General features: G+C 37.9%; 1 protein-coding gene across 1 annotated transcript in view; it reads left to right on the top strand.

Annotated features, from left to right (window-relative positions):
* The window catches only part of INSC (INSC spindle orientation adaptor protein), a 140,039-nt gene that overhangs the window by 30,612 nt on the left and 89,139 nt on the right, over positions 1-20,288 (top strand). The window contains exon 2 of the mRNA XM_065636316.1: positions 11,400-11,493. Coding sequence (XP_065492388.1) covers positions 11,441-11,493 — 53 coding nt within the window. The 5' untranslated portion in view covers positions 11,400-11,440. The remainder of the gene's footprint in view (positions 1-11,399; positions 11,494-20,288) is intronic.

Below are 20,288 nucleotides of genomic sequence, written 5' to 3'. Positions count from 1 at the left end.
GTTAGAAAATCATAAGAACAAATAATATAGCAGTCCTGGAACAGACTGTGAAGTAGTTCATCGTGTACTCAAAACTTGTGTGCCAGTTCCTTTGCGTAATAGGTTACTGAACATCATCTAAGGAGCACAGTCAGTTACTGTAGTTTAGCTGATAGATGTGAAGTTGCTGGACTCCAGTAACTTCCCATGTATCTGGGAATTACCAATGAGAAACAAGATATAGGCTAAACTTGTATATCTTCCAAATTTGGGGCGTTAGTGTCACATGTAGATAGTCACTTTAAATCAAAATACACAGGTCCCTACTGAGCTACAATATTTGTGGGAATAGTAATGTGTAATATTCTGATATATATATTACTCACTATTGCTATAAGCTGGTGGAGGATGTCATGTTGACTCTACAGTATAGCTGGATTTTAAACAAAAGGCAAAACCCAAAAGGCCGAGCGCAAAGCCCTCTTTGCTCTACATTAATGTTTTTGTCCTTGTACTGAGTGTAAGTGGCAAACCCTGAAGTTTACTCCTTCCTGGGCCTGTTGCAATAGGACAAGGGGTAATGGTTTCAAACTAAAAGAGGAGAGATTCAGGCTAGACAGGCAGAAGAAATTTTTTTACCATAAGGGTGATGAAACACTGGCACAGGTTGCCTGGATTGGTGGTAGATGCCCCATCCCTGGAGACGTTCAAGGCCAGGCTGGATGGGGCTCTGAGCAACCTGATATAGTTGAAGATGTCCTTGCTCATTGCAGGGAAGTTAGACTAGATGACCTGTGAAGGTCCCTTCCAACCCATACTATTCCACGATTCCCATTTTCATGGAATCCTTAGTTGTGCAAATTTTTTGTTGATGGACACATTTCTGGAAAAGGGCATCCAGTTTTGTTCTGTCAGGATCAGCAATATTATAAGCTCTCAGATATAGCATAGTTCATATGTACATCCAACAACATGAATGGGGAGACAGGGTGGAAATACACACATACAAAAACGCAAAACCAACACCAAACCCCCAAACCCCACAAAAACTGTGCCATAACATCACATAATACCATTTGATCTTTTTTTCAGTTGGCCTTCTGGAGCTTTGCAGGAGTGCTCTTGACACAAAGACTGAGTGCAGCATGTTGACTTGAAGCAGGCTTTGCACTTCCCTCTCCAAGCTGTTCCCAAGACACAACTTGATCTCTGGTGTAAATTTAATCTAATGTGTACAGGCTGCAAAGTCTCCTGGAGCCTTTAGATTTGCTGGGGATTTCCAAATGGCTCTGAACACATTTCATCTGCCTCTGAGATACTGAATACAGGAATACAGAGCAGTTCTGCCTCTAGTCCTGCTGGGGATTCCATTTCTGCATCATGATTACAGCTCTTTTGCTCCTTCATGTTACTTTGTGCGAAGGACAGAGAGAGAAGAAAATGCCTGATGATTGGATACTCTTTGGCAGTGGTTCAAAAATATAAATGTAGTATTTTTTCCTTGAAAAGAGAAAAAACCCACTGCTGCTCTATTACTTGACCTTTATGTAAAATTACAATGACTAGACAACATAGTTCTGCTGACAGACTGTCTGGAGGTATCAATTGAAGTTATTAAAGGAAAATGCAAGAAATATTAGCAACAACCGAATGTTGCTGTAGCTCAGGAGTTCATATTTTTTGTGTATAGGTAATATCACAAACATACTTTTTTTTTTTTTTCCCCCCCCCTCCTGCTTGGAAGACGTTTCTGTTCATCTACTGGTTTGTTGTCTCTGTCTAAAGTCACAACATGCTTAAAGGTAGAGACTGCAATTGTCATGAAGACAGCCTAGTGGGGGAGAATCACTGTTCAGTGACCTGGGATTCTTGAAAGTACATAGCTCAACCACACTTGCTTTACAAGTTCCTTGATGTGTGTTGGCTCATCTCACATGCTTGTCACTAAATTGTATCTCCTGTTCTTGTATTCTGATGAGATACCTTGTTAGCAGGCAAAAACTTTGACATCTCTTATTTGTCTTCTTCCATTCTAACTTTTCTATACATTTTTGATCTCCTTGTCTTTATTTTATCAATATGTAGAGGAAAGGAGAAAAAAAATTATGATGAACTTTAATGACAGAAGTAACAAGTTTGTTTGTAATTCAAATAGAGAAGTTGTTCAGTGACTAGAGAGAGCAATTCTTGGCCTTTTGTATTAACTTTTTGGTCAATGTGTGTTCATCTGTGTTGGTCTGAAGCTGGTGTTAAGGTTTTTTGAGTTAGGACAAAAAAGAGCAACTGCATATTAACTCTGTAAAATGAAAAACTTGATTGCTGCTGGCAAATATTGTGAAAATACCACCACTGTTTACCATGTAATGCCTTGCAATACTTCCAATAAAGATGAGGCTAGTGTGGGCTGTAACCTGAATTAATAATATTGTTTTACTCATCTCTGTTAAAATGTCAGGGTTTTTTTGTTCTTTAGAGGAATATCAATGTAAGTAAAGATGTCTTTGAAGCTGCCTGTCTAACTGGAATGGATAATTAAGATGAAATCCTTTCATGAAAGAAAATTGATTGTATACAGAGATGTGCAAGGTATTACTGTCATCTTTCCTTGCAGCAAGTCAGTAACTTGTGTAGGTCCTTATTCCTTTTCCTTCATTGAAGTTAAATACAAGGTTATAGTCTTCTCCATGTACTTATTTGCAGTATTAAATATTGGAACACTTGGTTTGAATTTGTACTCGTCTCAGGTTTAACTTTGGTTAAGTCACTTAATTTCCATTTCTCCATTTCCTGCATAGGGAAATAATTTTCTCTCTTTTCATTTCAAGCTCCTTTTGTTTGTTTGTGGGTTTTTTGTTTGTGTTTTTGTTTGTTTTTTGTTTATGTGTGTGGGGTTTTTTTAGGGAGAATAATGAATCTTAGCTGTAGTTTCATTACACCTAGAAGCCTCATGTTAACAAATAAGGGTAAAACAGTGATACTCTGTAAGCATTTATTCTGAGCAGCATAATCTACACTTGTACAGGCATGTGTGTACAAGGTAAGGTGCAACATTCTCCTGCTATTTTAATTTGTGCCCTGCACAATGGCTAGTTGAAATAACAGCCCTTTTACTACTGATGTCTCCACAAAGAGACTGGGAAAACACAAGGTCCCACCTACTATTGAGGAGACAAGATGAAATCCTTTAGATTGGATGTTGTTTGCCTACAGCTATAGTGTCAAGGTAAATCAGACCAAAGCAGGGGAATTTCACTTGAATTAATTTATCACTAATCAACACAAACCTCTGACCTCTAATACACATGTCGAGGGAAATTTAGGGGAGCCCTCAACTGCCTTATTTTCAAGGAGACCTGAGATGTTGAGGTGCAGCCACCAGTGGTTTTCTCATGGTGGCTGGAGGCTCCTTACAATTCCTCTCACAGTGGCCACAGATTCCTCATCAGCCAAGTCCCAAGTTTGGGCTGGTGCTGTGTCCTGCCACTGGGCTGCTGCTTTACCTCAGGGCCATGTGGAACCAGTTTCAAACAGTGGGGGGCACCTGGGGGGGCCCCCTCAGGGATGGTGTGGGAGTCCTCAGGGCCATGCCTGTGAGGTACTGAATTTACAGCTGGCATGTCCCTGATTGGTGCCTCATGTCTACTCTTAGGGTTGGAAGGTGGGGGGTGGGAGAAGAAAAGGAAAAAAAAAAATATGGCGGGGAATTGTTCTTTGGTCTGAAGGTAGCCAGGCATCTCTGAAGAGAAAGCCCTCACACCACATAGCACCCATTGATACAGGCACTGCCACGGCTGAGGGTGATCCACCCGAAGAGAGGTGGTCTGCAAATCATACAGTTAAAGCCTGTTTATCTGTTTCTCTTCAGAGATACCTCTGGAACCAAGAGGCTGTGATCAGGCACAAGATGCCCCCATTGTGTTTGAATTGAGACTTGTGTGGTGCAGGTGATGTCAAATCGGCTGTTTGGTTTATTTTAAGAAGGGATGGGGAAAGCACTATGCGGTCTGTCAGAAAACAAGGGAAGCATAAATACAGAGGAGTTGTATGTCTCAGCATTTTATGGTAGCAAGTTGCCTTAATACTGCTTTGAGAACCAATAAATATTTTTATATGGTGATTATTCTGCATCACATAAAAGAAAAAAATATAGCTCTGGAGTGCATCAACTTGCCACCTATCATTTGGTTCCTGAACCTCAAAAGCAAATTCTTTTCCAGCAAAACTGCCACTAAAATGCTAATTGCTAGAATGTAACCGCTAATCAGTTTGTTCCCATAATACTGCCATCTATATAAATCAGTATGGCCCTTCCAGAAGGGGAGATTTTAAAGTCTTTCACTGATTAGATTAAAAAAATATTATGCCAACCAAGTGATTAGCCCAGTAGCTTTTTGCCCAAAATAATTTTAAGGGCGGGAGGGTAAGGAAATCTTAAAATTCTGTTATGTCCTTCTCTATCTCCTTACTTTAAATATTTTCATAATGTAGTCCATGATGATGTAAACTCCATCTTTCTGGAGATTTCATATTTCAATGGGAAAATTCACTAAAGATACATCGTAAGAAAACTCTTGCCTTGGCAAAAGGACTGAGTGTCGTGCACGTGATGACAGATCTCTTCCATTCCTAATCTCTGTGGTTATATGTGTACTTTATCATGGGGAAAGCTGAATTGCTGGAGTAACAGGTGTATACTTCCCGTCTTGGTGCATCCAGATCTTCTGGTTGCATTGCAAATATTTTTAGTGTGTTTCCAGAAGATCCACTTGCTAAAATAAAGTAATGGAATGGACAAGTCAATATACCTTGCTTTAAGAGCAGATTTTTGCGTTGTGGTGATCACAAAGAAAAAATTGTGTATGTTCAAGGAGGACATGCTAAAGGCTCTAAAATCAGAAAGTTGAATGAAAGAATCAAACTCTGAATGTAGATGAATGAGACAATGCCTTAAGGGAATGGTTTCAGATTTCTCCCTACTATCCCCCTTTCCCCTCCTCCCTTGACATTTGTCATTGGTAATGTTGCAGTTTTTATGCTGTCTTAAGATCTACCAAATAATGTTCCTTGTCTGTAACTTTCAGGTTGATCTATTTCAAATTAAATAGATCTTCATCTGCCTTTTTTTCTGGTTATATTTCTGATATAGCTGCGTACAGTAAGGCTAAGATGAGAAAAATCCACAACACAGCATAGACTTCAGTAGGCTATGTTAGAGAGAGAGGTATACCCCCCTCTATTTTTATATCCATGTATATATTACTACATATACATTATCAATATTCAATATATAACATAATGTAATTATAAAATAATAATTTATAAAATGTTTCAGAAAAATATTTACACAATGTAATTGAAATAATAATATATAAATATACACGTCATTTTACAAAATATATTAATAAATATTTGTTATTAAGATATTAATATTGTTAATAGTTAATTATTACCATAACAATTATACATTTAGAGGGGTATTGTCAAAGTTGGAGACTTGTTTAAAATGAGATCCTCTCTCTCCAGAAAACAGAGATTAAAAATGGGAAGAAATATGCATTAAAAATAAAGCCCTGTGTGAGTGAAAATGGATTTATGCTTCATGTTGTAGTTGAATTGTAAGGCATAAACTTCTCAGCAGTGCTTCCTCTTCAATTGTTGGTTCTGCAAGAGCAGCTACCCTGAATGACTACTGCAGATCACGCCTGTTCCCACCTCTCTCTTCCTCTTCCAGTTTTAATTTTGCATTCTAGGAGTGTGGTACATACATCTACGTACATGCTTTCATGCTAATACAGCCTGTTTTAATGCATCATTTGAAGGACTTTTCATTCTTTCTTGCCTCTGGTTTTATGGCTTCTTAGAGCTGTGACACCCAGTTTAATTCTGAGTTGGCTCTTACTATTGTAATTAATTCATGTCTATACAAGCCTGTTATAATGGAAAATGAGAACAGGATCCTGAGTCCTCAAATGGTTAATGTGGAAAAACTTGTGATGGACCGGACACGTTGCTGAAGGACAGAATGTATGTATCTACATTCTGACCTACCACATAAGTGCTGTCAGAATTTTGCTCTTAGTTTGATTTGTGGCACTCCATTAACAGTTATTCTGTGTACCAGCAGAATGATTCCCAAACTCCCAGAATTGTAAAATGAGGACAGGTCCTGTTTGGCAGAACAGAGATTGTACTTTACTACAGACAGGAACTGTTCATATTAATCAAATGGTATCTAGTCTGAAATGACTTTTAGCTAATGACTTCTTATTCTCAGGTTAGCTGTGTTGCTTATAGGCAACATGCGCTTCTAATTCTGATGATTATTCATAATCAAAGGCTAGATGTGTGGGTTTCTGTCTTTCAGAATGAGAAATGATGCTCTTGATTGACCTTATTTTAAGAAGTTCTTACTGTTAAAATTATTATGTTAGGGGTTAGCAATGGGGTGGCGAAAGTTCATGGATTTGCTTTTTGATTTAAACCTTTATAAGGTTGGACATGTGTGCAGTGAATGAACTAAAAAATGTGAATTTAATTGTGTGAGTTTCAGGCTTAATTGTTCAGGACATCATTTTATGATGGAGAACTTCCTCAGGGTCATCAGTAGTAGGAATAAATGAGTCACGCTTATTTCACCTTGAACATGTTCTGCTACTGTGATACTTTTGTACATGGATGTGTTTCTGATAAAGTACCTGGCTGCTAAAATCCTCTTAATTTCTGGCTTGTCAGATATAAGGTAACTTGTTGAATCATGGAGATGAAATTTAAATTGGGAGACTTTACAATATTCGTTTTCCTAGCAGATATAATGTCTTTTGTAGGATGCTGAAGAGCCACGTCGCAATGTAGAAGCTGCTCTCCAACGCTAAACAGGCCCGAGCAAGAGGAGGGTCCCAGCAGGGAGCTCCTGTAAGGCAGGAGGGGTCTGCTGTTGTGGAACCAGTGGCTTGACAGCTCCTGGCTGCACTTCTGTGCTAACTAGGCGTTGCAGAGCTTTCATGGGTGCTGCCAGGCCTGGTATAAATTAGGATGAAACTCCTCCTCCTCTAACTTGCAGGTGGGCTAGCTTGACAGGTTTTATTTTTTAAGCTGTTTTTTTTGTTCCGTGTCAGTTGCCAGCCTCAGAGTCTGGTGCTTGTACATGAGCAAGTTACCTCTTCCTGCTGGTGTGTTTTTTTGGCCATGAAGGTCACATCCTCTGCTGACACTATTTTTTCTACAAGCAATGCTCACGTGCTGTTTCAGGTGTGATGACTGTCGTGGTTTGATCGCAGGGAGAAAATCAAAAACCACGGCGGATGTATTTTTCTTAATCCTCTTCTCCCTTCCCCCCCCTTTTCACTAAGGACAGGTGATTTTGAGAGGAAAGGAAAGAAGGACAGAGAGAAGAGAGTTGGAAAACTTGAAAATGTTGTACTAATGCTACTAAATAAACATAGAGAAAAATAACGCAGAACAAATATTATAGAACCAGTCTTGCGATTCCCAGTAGCTACTCCGGCAGGACCCTGCAGCCAACCAGAACTAGATTCAGTCTGTCACGAGGCCTCAGCTTGCAGGGACGGCAGAAAAGAAGCAGAGATGAAGAAGAAGCGAAGCAGCAGAAGACCCAGTAGAAGAGAGACAGAGTCCTTCTGGTCTCCACCTTTTATATCCAGGATGTGGTGAATGGGATGGAATACTCCAGTTGGTCAATTCATGGCCACCTGACTCAGACCACCTCCTCTCGTTGCTCCCCGCAATGATCCAGGACAATGATTTGTTTTCTTCTTGTGTGGTAGTTCTCTGAAAGAAGCTTTGGCCGACTGTCTTCAATGAGAATGAAATGTGGTTTGCGGTCTGCTTATCTATGTCTATCTAGTGAACATGAGGAAATAACATCTTAAAATCTAATTCAGTGTTGACATGGCAAAGAGAAGGACGAAAGACACCAGGAGAGCCTGCTGCCTTGAATATGTCTAATTCCACACACACAAACTGCTCTCTACCAGGAGAGCTAAACTGATTTTAAGTCCCTATTTATAATTGCAATGCAAGTTTACGTGCAGACATTTATTTATGTAAAATACGATGTAAGGTATTAAAAAAATTTGCCTTATAAAAGTCCAAGAACGACGATTTTATTATTTCAGCAGAAGCGTCACTTGGGCTTGTACCAAAATGATCAGTATTGTGAACTACCAGTGGTGTTATTCTTTTAGTACAGGTTTACCCAGACAGCATCTCTGACCAGCTGTGCGCCTGGTCAGTGGTCACTGAAGCCAGGGGAAAAAGCCTCTGCTGCACAATTCTGCTAATATTTCCTGTTAGCATGTATATACGCAATAAATGTGTGTGTGTATCTATACATGCGTAACATATATACAACGCATACATATGCTCTTGAGATGTTAAGTTGGAGGTGTATTTTCTTAAATGGTCACAAGAAGACAGGTCTCTAACTTCAGGCACTGTTTTGGATCTGTAACTCTGCTGCCACATTGTCTCCATCACCTGTGAGGAGGCAGATAGTGGGAAGGATTAAGAAGCACGTGGGCATATGCTATAGTCTGTGTATCCTTGGGTGCATGTGCATGAAACGTTTGATACTCTGAAAGTTTCTTGCTTTGATTCGAGGTGATGCTTAGGTGGTCATCTATGCAGTTGACTCTACTAGGAGACCTTCCTTTTAGGAATGCTGACTAGAGCTCAGCACTGCGGCCTTCAATAAAAAGCAACATCAACCAAACAGAAGGATTCATCAGTCTTGTCATGGTCTTTACTAGGAAGTACACTTGTCTTGGTCCTACCCAGAAGACTGAATGAGAACACCAAAAACTGAATGTCTGCCCTTGAGCACCATTATTGCCCAGCACTGGAGGAGTTACTTTGAGTAGAACCAGAAGCCTGTACTGTGTCAGGCACTGGGTCTTCGAGCTCTCTTGTAGTCATGAGTCTGGGCGGGCTAGTGTGGTACTTTGCTGTCCTGGGGGTACAGTTAATCCTCTGGCAGACTGCCAGGTGCTTGGGGAGAGCATTTCCTCATATTGTCACCATTAACTTGGGCTTAAAGATTTGAGCTAATATCTAATCATGGTCTTGAGACAGACTGTTTGGTTAAGATATTGGTGTGACATTTTGTGATTGTTCCTGGAGCATAAGTGACCTCTAAGTAGGGGTTGATCATGTTTTTAAAGGCTCTCAGCCATAATAGAAATGTATCTTTTGCGGGAAGACGGTGTATAAAAAGCTGCATTTTTGTCAGGTTTCTAATTTATAGGGAACAATGACATGCAATAATCTAATTTATGTCTGTGTACATTATGTCACTGATCACGAGTAATGGAGTACAAGCAGATGCTTTGATTTGTATGTGTAGAAATTGTTAGTGGGCTGAGCTAATGGTGAAGTAGCTTTAGCTTGCCAGAGGGAAGCTGTTGATTTTGTGTTGGTAGCATGAGAAGGTAAATCTTGTGCCTGGTACAGAGCAGAAGGATGTAGATAGTGTTCGTGAAGTCTGTACTTCTGCAGGCTGAAAGACTATTTTCTCAGTCCTTTACATGGTAGGATTTAGGAGAGAAAACTTCCCCCTGGAGATTAAGATTTTATGCAGATGTGTTGATCTTCGACTAAGGGTATCTTCTCAAGACAAAGATAGTGACAATTTTGATAATTGGCTATTTCAAATAAATCTGATTATATTATTATTTGTATTTGGATTACCAACATCTTTGACAAAGAGAAAAAAATTTTACTAGTAAAAAGAAATAAAGATACCCAATTTATTACAGTTAGTGAAATTTGTGCATCATAGGCTAAATGCTTTAAAAAAATAACAACAGGAAGCTTGTTTTTTGAATCTTGATGTGTCATGGGAGCAGAAGGATATGTACTAATATTTTCATACTTGTGCGCAGCCCTATTTTCAGGCAGAGCCTATTAAGTATCTGCAATCTTTTTTAAATCAGTGAATTCGGTAACACTGAAACTGCTTATATATATATATATATATTTTCCTAAACAAATTCTTCTCCCATTTTTCAATGTACTCCTCCATTAGATGCATGGACTAAGAAGATCAAGTTTGTTACTTCCAGGAAAATTCAACAGGTAGGGGGGAACACAGGATGACACCATTACCCAAGCAATCTGGTGCTAACAGTAGACAGCATGTGAATGCATTACATTGGTTGTAATACTTTTATGTACTCAGGATAATATTTGTGAGATCTTGTGGAAAAAAAACCCAAAACCCAAGAACATGCATTAGCAATGAGATCAGTTTGCTAGGAAAGACACTGAGGACCACTCTGTGTCAATTAAGAGCAATTTGAGGTGGCAAATATCTTAAATGCTGACTGACTCAGCTTGCAGAATGTAGCTAATAACCAAATGGCAGAATTTCACAAGTGGCTACAGCAAAAACATTCTTCCCCACTTGGCGACACAAACAGCATTAATTTCCTATGTAAAGTATTTTTCTTCAATAGTGAGATCCATTGATCCAAGATTTTTCCTCACATCTCAGAAAGCTTCATTTCCCCACTGTTCCTGTTTCCTCCTCTAAATTAATTCTTCTCCTCTTTGTTCTTCATGAGTAATAGATCAATATTTTCCTTCAAATATTTTGCATTAGTTTTCCTCTAGCCATGGGCGTGAGTGGGAATGACTTCACCTTTTTTTATAGAATAAATCCTCTCTTGCTTTTGTTGTGAATACGCACTGGTGTATAGTAGGTAATGCCCTGATGTAAGATGGGGCTAATTAAAAGAAGAGAGAGGGAGACAGCACCCCTCCTTTTTGTGAAAACGAGGAAGCTCTCTTTCTCCTTCTCTCTTGCCTCTTTCTAGTACAATAGTGTTTGGATGTGTCTCTTGGTCACCAGGTATAAAGGAAAAACATGGATGAAAAAAACGTGTACAGCATTTCAAACTGATAGAAAAATGGAATAGTTTATCATGGAAGGATCCAATACTTCAGTAACTTAGATATTGAGGGCCTTTTTGTAGTTGTAGTACTAAATGATCCTGAACTCATATGAGCATACACTTGCTTTCTCTTGCAATCTTTCTCACAATAACCTGAAGAATTACAATTGTAGTATAACTATTTCCTCTAGAGTTCCAGTTAATTCAAAATAAAAGAGGCTAAATAATATCTCAATATCAACCCAGAACTGGTCAACCCAGATGGATCTAACCCGTGCAGTAGTCCAGGAAGTTCAGGAATATGCAAACCCTGTGGTGCTTACGGCATGAAGTGTACTTAATGGCCTTGGTTATCTGCTGGAGTTGTGTGGTGATTTGAGGAAAAAAAGCCCTTTGAATTGTTTTTAATAAGTGAGCTCCACAGATCAGTAGGAGAACGCCATGCCACCCTGGACTGAAGAGGCCTGAATTTTCCTATGTTTACTAAATAACTGTTTTTTATCTTTCTAGATTCCAGCCTATGGAGAAGTGCACATAAGAATAGGATAAATATGGCTTTTAAGGGTGAGGACCACTTAGATTCCCTTCCGTTACCTGTTCAACGGTAAGTGGTGCACACTTTCGTCCAGACTTGTGTGATTAAATTCTTCTAAGGCTGCAGCTGTACTTTCCTTTGAGGATCCAAAGAAGCTCAGAAACTCATTTTTAAACTCATGTAATGTTCATATAAAATGTTGAGAATTTACATGGAAATCTGGGATGCATTTCTCAAGGCATTTGCAAATTCGTATACATACAATCTGGTAAGTCATGACAGTGAATATGCAGTCATTTTAGATGGATGAAAGTGTTTGCAGTAGAGATGTGACTGTATTTACTGGATCGTTTCTTTGTCATGATGGAAATAAGTGGAACATGCTGCACTCTGAAGACTGCTGAAAACTACAGATATAATTTTTTTTTAATCTGTTTGACTTTCTTCAGGTGTAGCTATGATAATGATATAAAGGTACCAATCTCTCCAGTCTGTGATGTTCTGGTGAGACTGGAGATGTTGGTAACTTGACTAATCAACAGGTCTTTAAAATCTGGCTGTTGATTGGCATCAGGTAGCTGTATCTGTGTAGTATAGTTTCAATTCTAGCATAATAGAGGTTCTATGAAAAGAAAAAAATGAATAGTGAATACAACAACCTTCTGCATTCTCATTGAACTACAGTCTTGACAAGTGACACAACTGTTGTTTTTTTTTTTTTTTGTGAGGGGGATTGGGGACTGTTGAATGCAGAATTTAAATCAGGAATAAAAAGTATTGCAATTGCAATTTCAGTTTTTCTCCTAGTCTTCTTTCTCCAGGTCAGATTGTAATTCTTTACAATAATTAACTGGCTGCTGATGTGCAATCTCAAAATGCACTGCTTTTCTTCGTTGGGAATTTGGTATTTTTCTACCTTTCCCTGCTCAAGTCTTCCAGCAGATACTTTGATAATGACGTTAAGCTCACTGTCACAGTAAGACCATATGAGTATATCGTCTTCTGGAAGAAATACTATGTTGGGGAGCATAGTTTGGGGATCCCAGGTGCCAGGGTAACTGGTACTGTTCATCAGATTCTAGCCAAAATTAGCTTTAGAAATTAGTGAGTCCTAGAAGCCCTGAATAGCCAAGCATTGAGTGGACTAGTATAAACAGCAATGAAGTGTCCTGTCTCACTTATTAATCTAATTTTCTTCCATGGGATGGAGCCACAGAATATCATTTCACATGCACACAGTAGTGAAGACAGACTAATGGCTTTGCTATGGAAATACTCAAGCTAACCCAGTGGTCAGATAAGCTGCCAGACATCCAGCTTAATTGCTCGGTGATAACTAACGGATTCCAGAAGCTGAATCCTGGATCAAAAGTCAATGAAGTTGTTAAAGCTAACTGCTATGCCAAGAACTTAGGTTGCAAAATGGGTCATTGAATCCTCTTATTCTCATAGAAAACTAGCTGCAAACAGAACCAAAGGTAGTAGGTCCTATGGATGTCAAGGGCTGATTCAGGTTGATGGTGGCAAGTTTTTTTGCAAATACATAAATAGGAAAATCAGCTGCAGACTCCCTATGCTAGCAACTGGCAATGTGCAGTAGGAATAATGCATGCAGCACTCAAAGGTAACAGCAGCACAGGACTGAGAAGCACTGATTATTTTTTTTATTATTATTTTTTTTTTATAAACCCACTCAACATAATAGCTTTTTCAAAGAAATGGAATTTATGTGAGGTTAAGTTGTTTACCTGAGTTAGAGAAAGGACTGATACAGATCCTATAGGGAGTTTAAGAGGATTAAGTCAGGTTTCAAAATAACGAACAAGATTCAAGGATTATTTATTCTTTATTTTTCCTGTAACCGAGCCCTAGGATGTGTGCCTGTCTCAGGATTCCGGTTCATGCTCCCACTTTTTGTGAGAGGGACTTGAATTAACTTAAAGGCATGTGCTGTTGTGTCCTGTCAGAGGGGAAATGTAACACAAATCCAATTGAGGTTAGTCCTGTGTAACACCACATCCATGCCTTGCTTCATGCGTAGGTCAGAATCTTTCAGAAGTGAAAGCAGATACTTCCACAGGCAGGAATATCTGTCTCCATAGGAAAAATGTACGATACACAGACAAACTGATTCCAAGTGTTTCCACAGCAGCCATTAAAGTCAACGGTTATCCTGACTGTATAAGGAATTTAGAAATGGGGCCTTAAACCAAGTCTCTGCACTACACAAAGTGTTGTTTACACTCTTCTCTCCCCTCAGATTTTGTGGGAAATCACCGCTTGTATTGGGAAGTCTCTAGAGTATTGAGTCACTGTGCTAGTGGTTTTCTAACACACTGTCAGACTCGCTTTCTCTAATTGATGTCTAGACTGCTATGGATACAGTATTTAAGACTATACTGTATCACAAACAAACAAAACCAAACCACAAACAAACAAACAATAAACCCCACAAAAAAATTATAGTTACAGAAACTTTATTTTCTGTTTCAATGAGTTAGGAAGTTACAATTAGTGATACTTTCAGCACTTTACATGACCATAAAAAATAATCAGTTGCCATCAGTGACAGCCAGTTCACTATAGCATGTGAAACGTGTATATATTCCTTAGAGATGCATGTATCCCAATGTTGTGACTCTTTCCTCACATCTTTCTATCGGTATTGTTTTTCCACATTTCTGGTGAGTTGTTCCAAATGGCAAAGCCAATGTAAAGGAAGATGCCTTTCTCTTCTGTCCCTCCCCTTGCCTCCTGTGTAATGAAAGTTCATTGGCCTTTTTGTTTTCTTTAAGTGAAAATTGTAACTTAGCCAGGTTTTTTCATGGTAGTCGTGGTTTCTTGTGCTTTCCACATTGGATAGTAAACTAAACTTAACATTTGGAGTGCTGAATCTGAAGTCATTCAGATTATACGTATCATATTATTATATATTATATGTATTATATATAATATTATATATTATCTGTATTATATATAATATTATATATTAAATTCAGATGAAACTTATAACAAAAAGTGAAATAGGGAACTGTTTTTGCTTCTTGGATTACGTGTTCAGTTCAGTGTTGTAATTGTGAGAAATATAGTATGATTAGACGTACTTAAAAAAAAGAAAGAAAGGAAGGTCTTCTGTGGAAATTAGATAAAAAAACCTATCACCACCACCACCACCATAAGAAAAAAAAAGCCCAAACAAAACCAAACTCAATCAAAAACAAAAAAACCCAACAAAATGAAAAAGCCTTCATCTTACTAAAAGATGTTGAAATTTGGGCTATATATCTTGGAGGTACTCTTGAAGATGAAGAAGGGGGTGGGAACAGAGAGAATTTGTCTTCCTGATTGTAAGGAATGCAATATTGCTGGACTGTTTAATACATTGTCTAAACATCCTTGTAGCTTCAAAAATGAAAGATGGTATGGGAGGTTATAGTTTCAACTCACATACAAACAAAGAGTAATGATGATTATTTAAAGGTTTGCTTATACTTTAAGTATGAGGACCAGGAAGATGATTCTAATAGGGGTCAATATTTATTTTTCCTGGTTTTAGTACTATTATTGTGTGGTTTTTGTGTTGGAAATTTACATCATCATTGGGGTATAAATGAGAATTTTGATCACTGCTTCAGGTGAAATAGATGAGGCAGAGAAAGTAGACAAGTCTTTCAAATCTACATGCTGGTGGTTAGGTCCTTTGTAGTATTTCATCTCTCAGAATCACTTGCTTCATTTGACCGCCTCAAATCTGGAAATGTTTGCCATAATGGACTTCTGTGGCAGAGCCAAAAATAGGATCCAGGTTTCCTGTCTCCCAGTTCTTAACCTGTAGACAGTACTTCCTCCTTTTGTTATTTTCTTCCTTATTTTGTTGAACTAAAGATCTGAGTTCTATGAAGGAACAATACGAATGAGGTCATGCCTTGCATATTTATAGCCTTGCATTACTCCTTAAAATGTACTGTGTATCTGCAGGTGTTCTGGTAACTGCTCTAGAGGATCTGGTCAGGGATTCTGTTATATAAATTAAGATTAACATGCCCCTTGGTATTAAGAATATCAGTGTTAGAGTATCCCTCAGCTCTTAAGAAATCTGAATTTCTTCCATTTTTTTCAGCCCATTTTTTATTTGTCTTAAGTGTGGTTTTTTTTGTTTGTTGGTTGTGGGGGGTTTTTTGTGCGCGTTTTTTTCTGGTTTTTTTGGTGGGTTTTTTGTTTGGTTGGTTTTTTGTTTGTGTTTTTTTGTATGTATGTAGGGGTTTTTTTTTAGTGCTACTTTTGTATTTCTGCATGGTAGCTAATGTAGTAGCTGGAGATCTGTTCACTGCATGTGCACACCCTGAAAGGAACTGTACAAGCTATAGTGACTACATCTGCTCTGTACACTGAAGGAAGCAGATTCATAAAAATACTGAAGAAAAAGTCCTATTATATGCATGACTTTATAAGGGAAGCAAGAACATAGTTAATGTAAGAAAAATATGCCTTTTAAGTCCAAGTAGAATTGTAATTATCTTGCCCCAAACTCAAGTTTAATGAAATAAATGGAGTAGTCAAAAAACTAAACAAAACCTGGGAGTTGGTGCTTGTCAGTGTTGTCATACACAAAAATCACTGCGTTCTTTAAGTTCAGATTTGAAACCTTTTCTGAAGTAAGAATTTGTGCTGAGGAATGTGCTTCTCTGAAGTGCAGCAAGATCGTGGCTTTAGAAGGGTCTATGTGAGAAGTTCCCACATGGCTGAGATAGCAACACAGCAACAGAGCGAGCGTGAGGCCCGTACCATGATGGCCCTTCAATTAACAGTAACTTGAGGTACAGAGAGCTAAAGTGGAGGAGACGCCAAATTTCGTAGTACGAAAATCTGAGGACAGCTTCAGCTCAGTTATGAGAAAAATACTGTTCTGCATCTGTGTTTCCTTATCCATGTAAAAAGACAGATGAAACTGATATTTGGAAATTTATAATGTGTTTGTCTCTTGGATTCAGAAGAACTTGGGATCACTTCAGGTGGATAAAGAGTGAGGACTTCAGTGAGAGAATTTATTGATTAGGTTCAAAATCTCAACACAATACTGAAGGATTTAAGGAATCCACAGTGAAAGAGAGTTGTTCAAAATAACTTGCAGGTTTTCAGTAAGCAAACAGAAAGCAAACACTTTGAAAACTATCCCCAGAGCGCTAGGACCAATGTCTTCCATCCATGAAGAGCTGGGGCCCATGTTGTCTTTCACAACTCTTCTAAGTACTTTGTTGCTTGCCCAGTGGGGAAAGAGGTATTGATTGAAATTATGTTAAAACCTTTATGAAATGAAGAAAAAAAATTTATATTTGGGATTAATTGATATTTTGACAGATAATGTTTGCCATAAGTTGAAAGTCGAGACTTGAAGTAGAAGTAAGAAATTCAGAATTTTTATAGTGCAGAAACTGTATTGATTCTACTTGTATCTTTGCCAAATCAGGAGGAGAAACATGCAGAACTTTATGGAACACATGGATATACAAGATAAAAATATGGACGTCTATAATGGATTTTTTTTTTATAATATAAATTGTGTTTCTCATCCAAAAAGCCCTAACACTTGACAAAATATTGCTAGTAAGGAAGATGTGTAAAAAAAACCTTTGTAAACTAAGCCATGTTTCTACCTGTTCAGGAACTGATTTATTTCAAGGATTATTGACATCAGATTTTACTTCTAGAGCTTCATATGGCCTCTGTACAATTGAGGTGTTTTGAGAGCATTGAGTTTGAGGTGCAAAATATGTGAAGAACCTTTCAACATGTTTAATATAGTGTTCAAATGTTCTTTATTAAGAAATAGAACCCCAAATAAGGCTGTCAGGAAAATAATGGGCCAACCTATTAGGTTTTTATCCCTAGAGTGTCTAAAATTTCACAAATACTGAATGATTTTGTCTTTAGATTTGAAGGCAGGGAAATGATGTTATCCAGTCATTAAAAAGTGAGTTGGACAAAATCGCACAGGTATGTTCCTTTTTATTCAGCTAGCCAATGGTCTCTTCTCCCTTGTATTGTGTAGGTGGTGGGAATCTGTAGGTTTTGATGCCATCTGTTCATCAGGCCTTAAGTTCAAGCTCTGGTTTTGACTGAATTTTGGGCAGCAAGTCGTTTGATTGAATGTCAGTTCACTGAAACATTTCCTGTTTGGTTACCTACCTGGTTTTTTAGATATGAATCCCTCAGGTGACTTCTTTGAATTAACCTGAATAAAGGTTATTCGCTTTTGTCTCTTTATGGTTTATTCTTTTTTTAACCATCTCAGTCCTTGTTATCTTTCTAATTCATATCAGCATGGCTTCTGCATACTGTTGCCACTTCTGTTATTAGTGCCTGTCCTCAGAAGAACTTGCCTCGCCTTTTAATTTTTTTATAGCACCTTGACTTCAAGAATCAGCAATACATTTGAACGTATGCACCACTCTAAAACTGTGCTCAAGTTCATAATTAACCATAAAATCATATTTAAGTACAAGTGCTTTAAATGCTTTGTCTAATCAATAATTGTGTATGTCCTTACACTTTTTAGACATCTTCTACAAATGCTGAATTCTTCCTGTTTCATGGTTTCCTCTGGTGTCTGCTGCTGATAATCAAGGGCTTGTTCTGTATTTCTGGCTTTTCCCACCTACATCTGCAAACTGAACTTTCTGTCTGACAAGCACTCTGTGCAAAGCAGAAAACAACATTTTTATTTCCTGTTTGTATTTTACAGGCTACTTACTGTGAATAGATCTTGCCCTGATTATTTGAATCCTACTTTCCCTATAATCAGTTTTATTTGGATGATGTCAAGAACTTGTATGTCATGGCTCTTTAAAGCATTCAGATGAAGACTGTAAGAAACTTTTGAAAAAAAAGAATGCATGTTATCTGTGATACAAGAGCTAGAGCTGAAGATTTTCAGTGTGCTTATGTGGCTTTCAATCATTGTACTATGACTTTTTAAAAACCATTCAAGAATGAAATGCTTGCTGGGCAATTGAAAATATTTTTTGAAAAATCTCTTTTTTGCAGTAAGCTGTAGGAATAGAGTACTACAGAAGAAAGGAAGGTGCTCTGCCAATAATGCAATAAAGTTACCTTCTGGTGACAAGGAACAAATTCAGTTATTGCATAGCTCAAGGCACTAATGATGCCTCATATGATGACCTTGTATTCTTTTCATTTCACTCAGTTACCCTTATAACAATTCAGCAAACAAGGAGCTCACCTTACTACGAAGCATTTCGGATTTTAGGGATTTATATTCCACCTATAACCAAGCTGATAGCCAGGTTGTTTGTGGGAGTTTTGATGGTGGCAGTTAAAACAGATTTGTGTATCCGTATGGCCCTTCTGGGAAGGATTTTCAGATATGCTGGTCAACTGGATCCAAAAGATGTTAGTAAAGTAGTGACTATTGATTTGCCATCATTTGATGGCATTCGTGAGGAATATGAACTCAACAGATTTTTATTTTTTTCTTTGAATCCCTGAGTAAAATATCTCTGTTCCTATATTCAGGGAGTTAAAACATAGGTCAGCTGTTCAGCTCACAGGCAGTAAAAATAATTGCATTTCGCTTCTTCTCTATGCATTTTTGGGGTGTGCAAGTCTGCCAGAATGCAAGGTTTTTCTTAACACTTTCTTTCTGATAGTTTTATCACTATATCTTTATATTCTGTTGTATAACATGCTGTAGAAACATATTATATTACTTCCCAGAGCTATGCTGTAAAATATTTTATGTTGAACTTCAGGAATCACAAAAGAATTTTGGCTTTTAACCTGAAGAAAATTTGAGTTTGTCCATTATAATAATTGCAAAGTTATGGTGTCTTTAAAATGCAAACAAATTGATGAATTTAAACAATCTGTTTAATTGGCCTCACTAGACCTTTTTTATTAAAGTTGCTATTTCGTATTTGTAGCTTGCTGCTAGTTGGGAACTTTTTGAAATTATCATGTACCATCTTTCATCTGTCAAGACAGTTAAGAGTTTATCCTGAATCCCACTTGCCAGGATCAGTAGCATATTTCATAGTAAGTGGCACACAAGCACTGTGAACAGGTCAAGCTAGTGCTGGTATAGCCTTTATCATAGAAGAAATTTAGCTGATTATTTTCAGAATGCATATTTTTGAAATGTGGGAGTCTTCTATAGAAAAGACTCTTCTCTTTTTGTGTGCTAGAGAAATAGCACTCTTCATCTGCCCGATGAATATCTTGTGTTTGGGACTTGGTCTCCTTTTCAGGAAGGACCCTCAAATCAATGTCTTTGAAATAACAGTAACAGAATTTGCCTGAATGTTAAGTCACCTTATCTGTCGGACACAGATGATGCTTTCTGACTGTGTCTTCACAACTATTGCATGAAATTTTTATTGTGACATCAAATTAGCAATCCTGTACACTTTATACACTGTAGCTAGCTCTTCTAGCCATTGTTTTATGGCTTTGGCTGCATGGTTTGTGCTTCTCTGCAAATTTTCCCTGGTAGTAGCAAGACCTTTTCAAAGAATTCATATGTTGGTTGTTGTCGGTTATATTTACTTGCATCCAGATTTTCGTCATACTTGTTTTTCTGTAGCACATTTCAGAAGGGATGTTGATCAGGTTTACATGTGTTGCATCACTCCTGTTGGATGTCTCTGCTCTGTTTTCAAAAGATATTCTTGCTAGTTATTTCTATGTTTAAGTTTTTGTCTTGCACATGGGAATATTCTTGCCTGTTTGTGAATCTAACAGTGTGAACAATACATTGACATGAATACTTTAATTACTTTTAGTCTACCGAATGTTTCTAGTGCAGTTTGATACTTGTCTGCTTTGTGAAGTCTTCTAGCAATGTAGAT

The sequence above is a fragment of the Caloenas nicobarica genome, chromosome 5 (assembly GCF_036013445.1).
Source record: "Caloenas nicobarica isolate bCalNic1 chromosome 5, bCalNic1.hap1, whole genome shotgun sequence".
NCBI lineage: Eukaryota > Metazoa > Chordata > Aves > Columbiformes > Columbidae > Caloenas > Caloenas nicobarica.
This window is presented reverse-complemented; position numbering and strand designations above follow the sequence as displayed.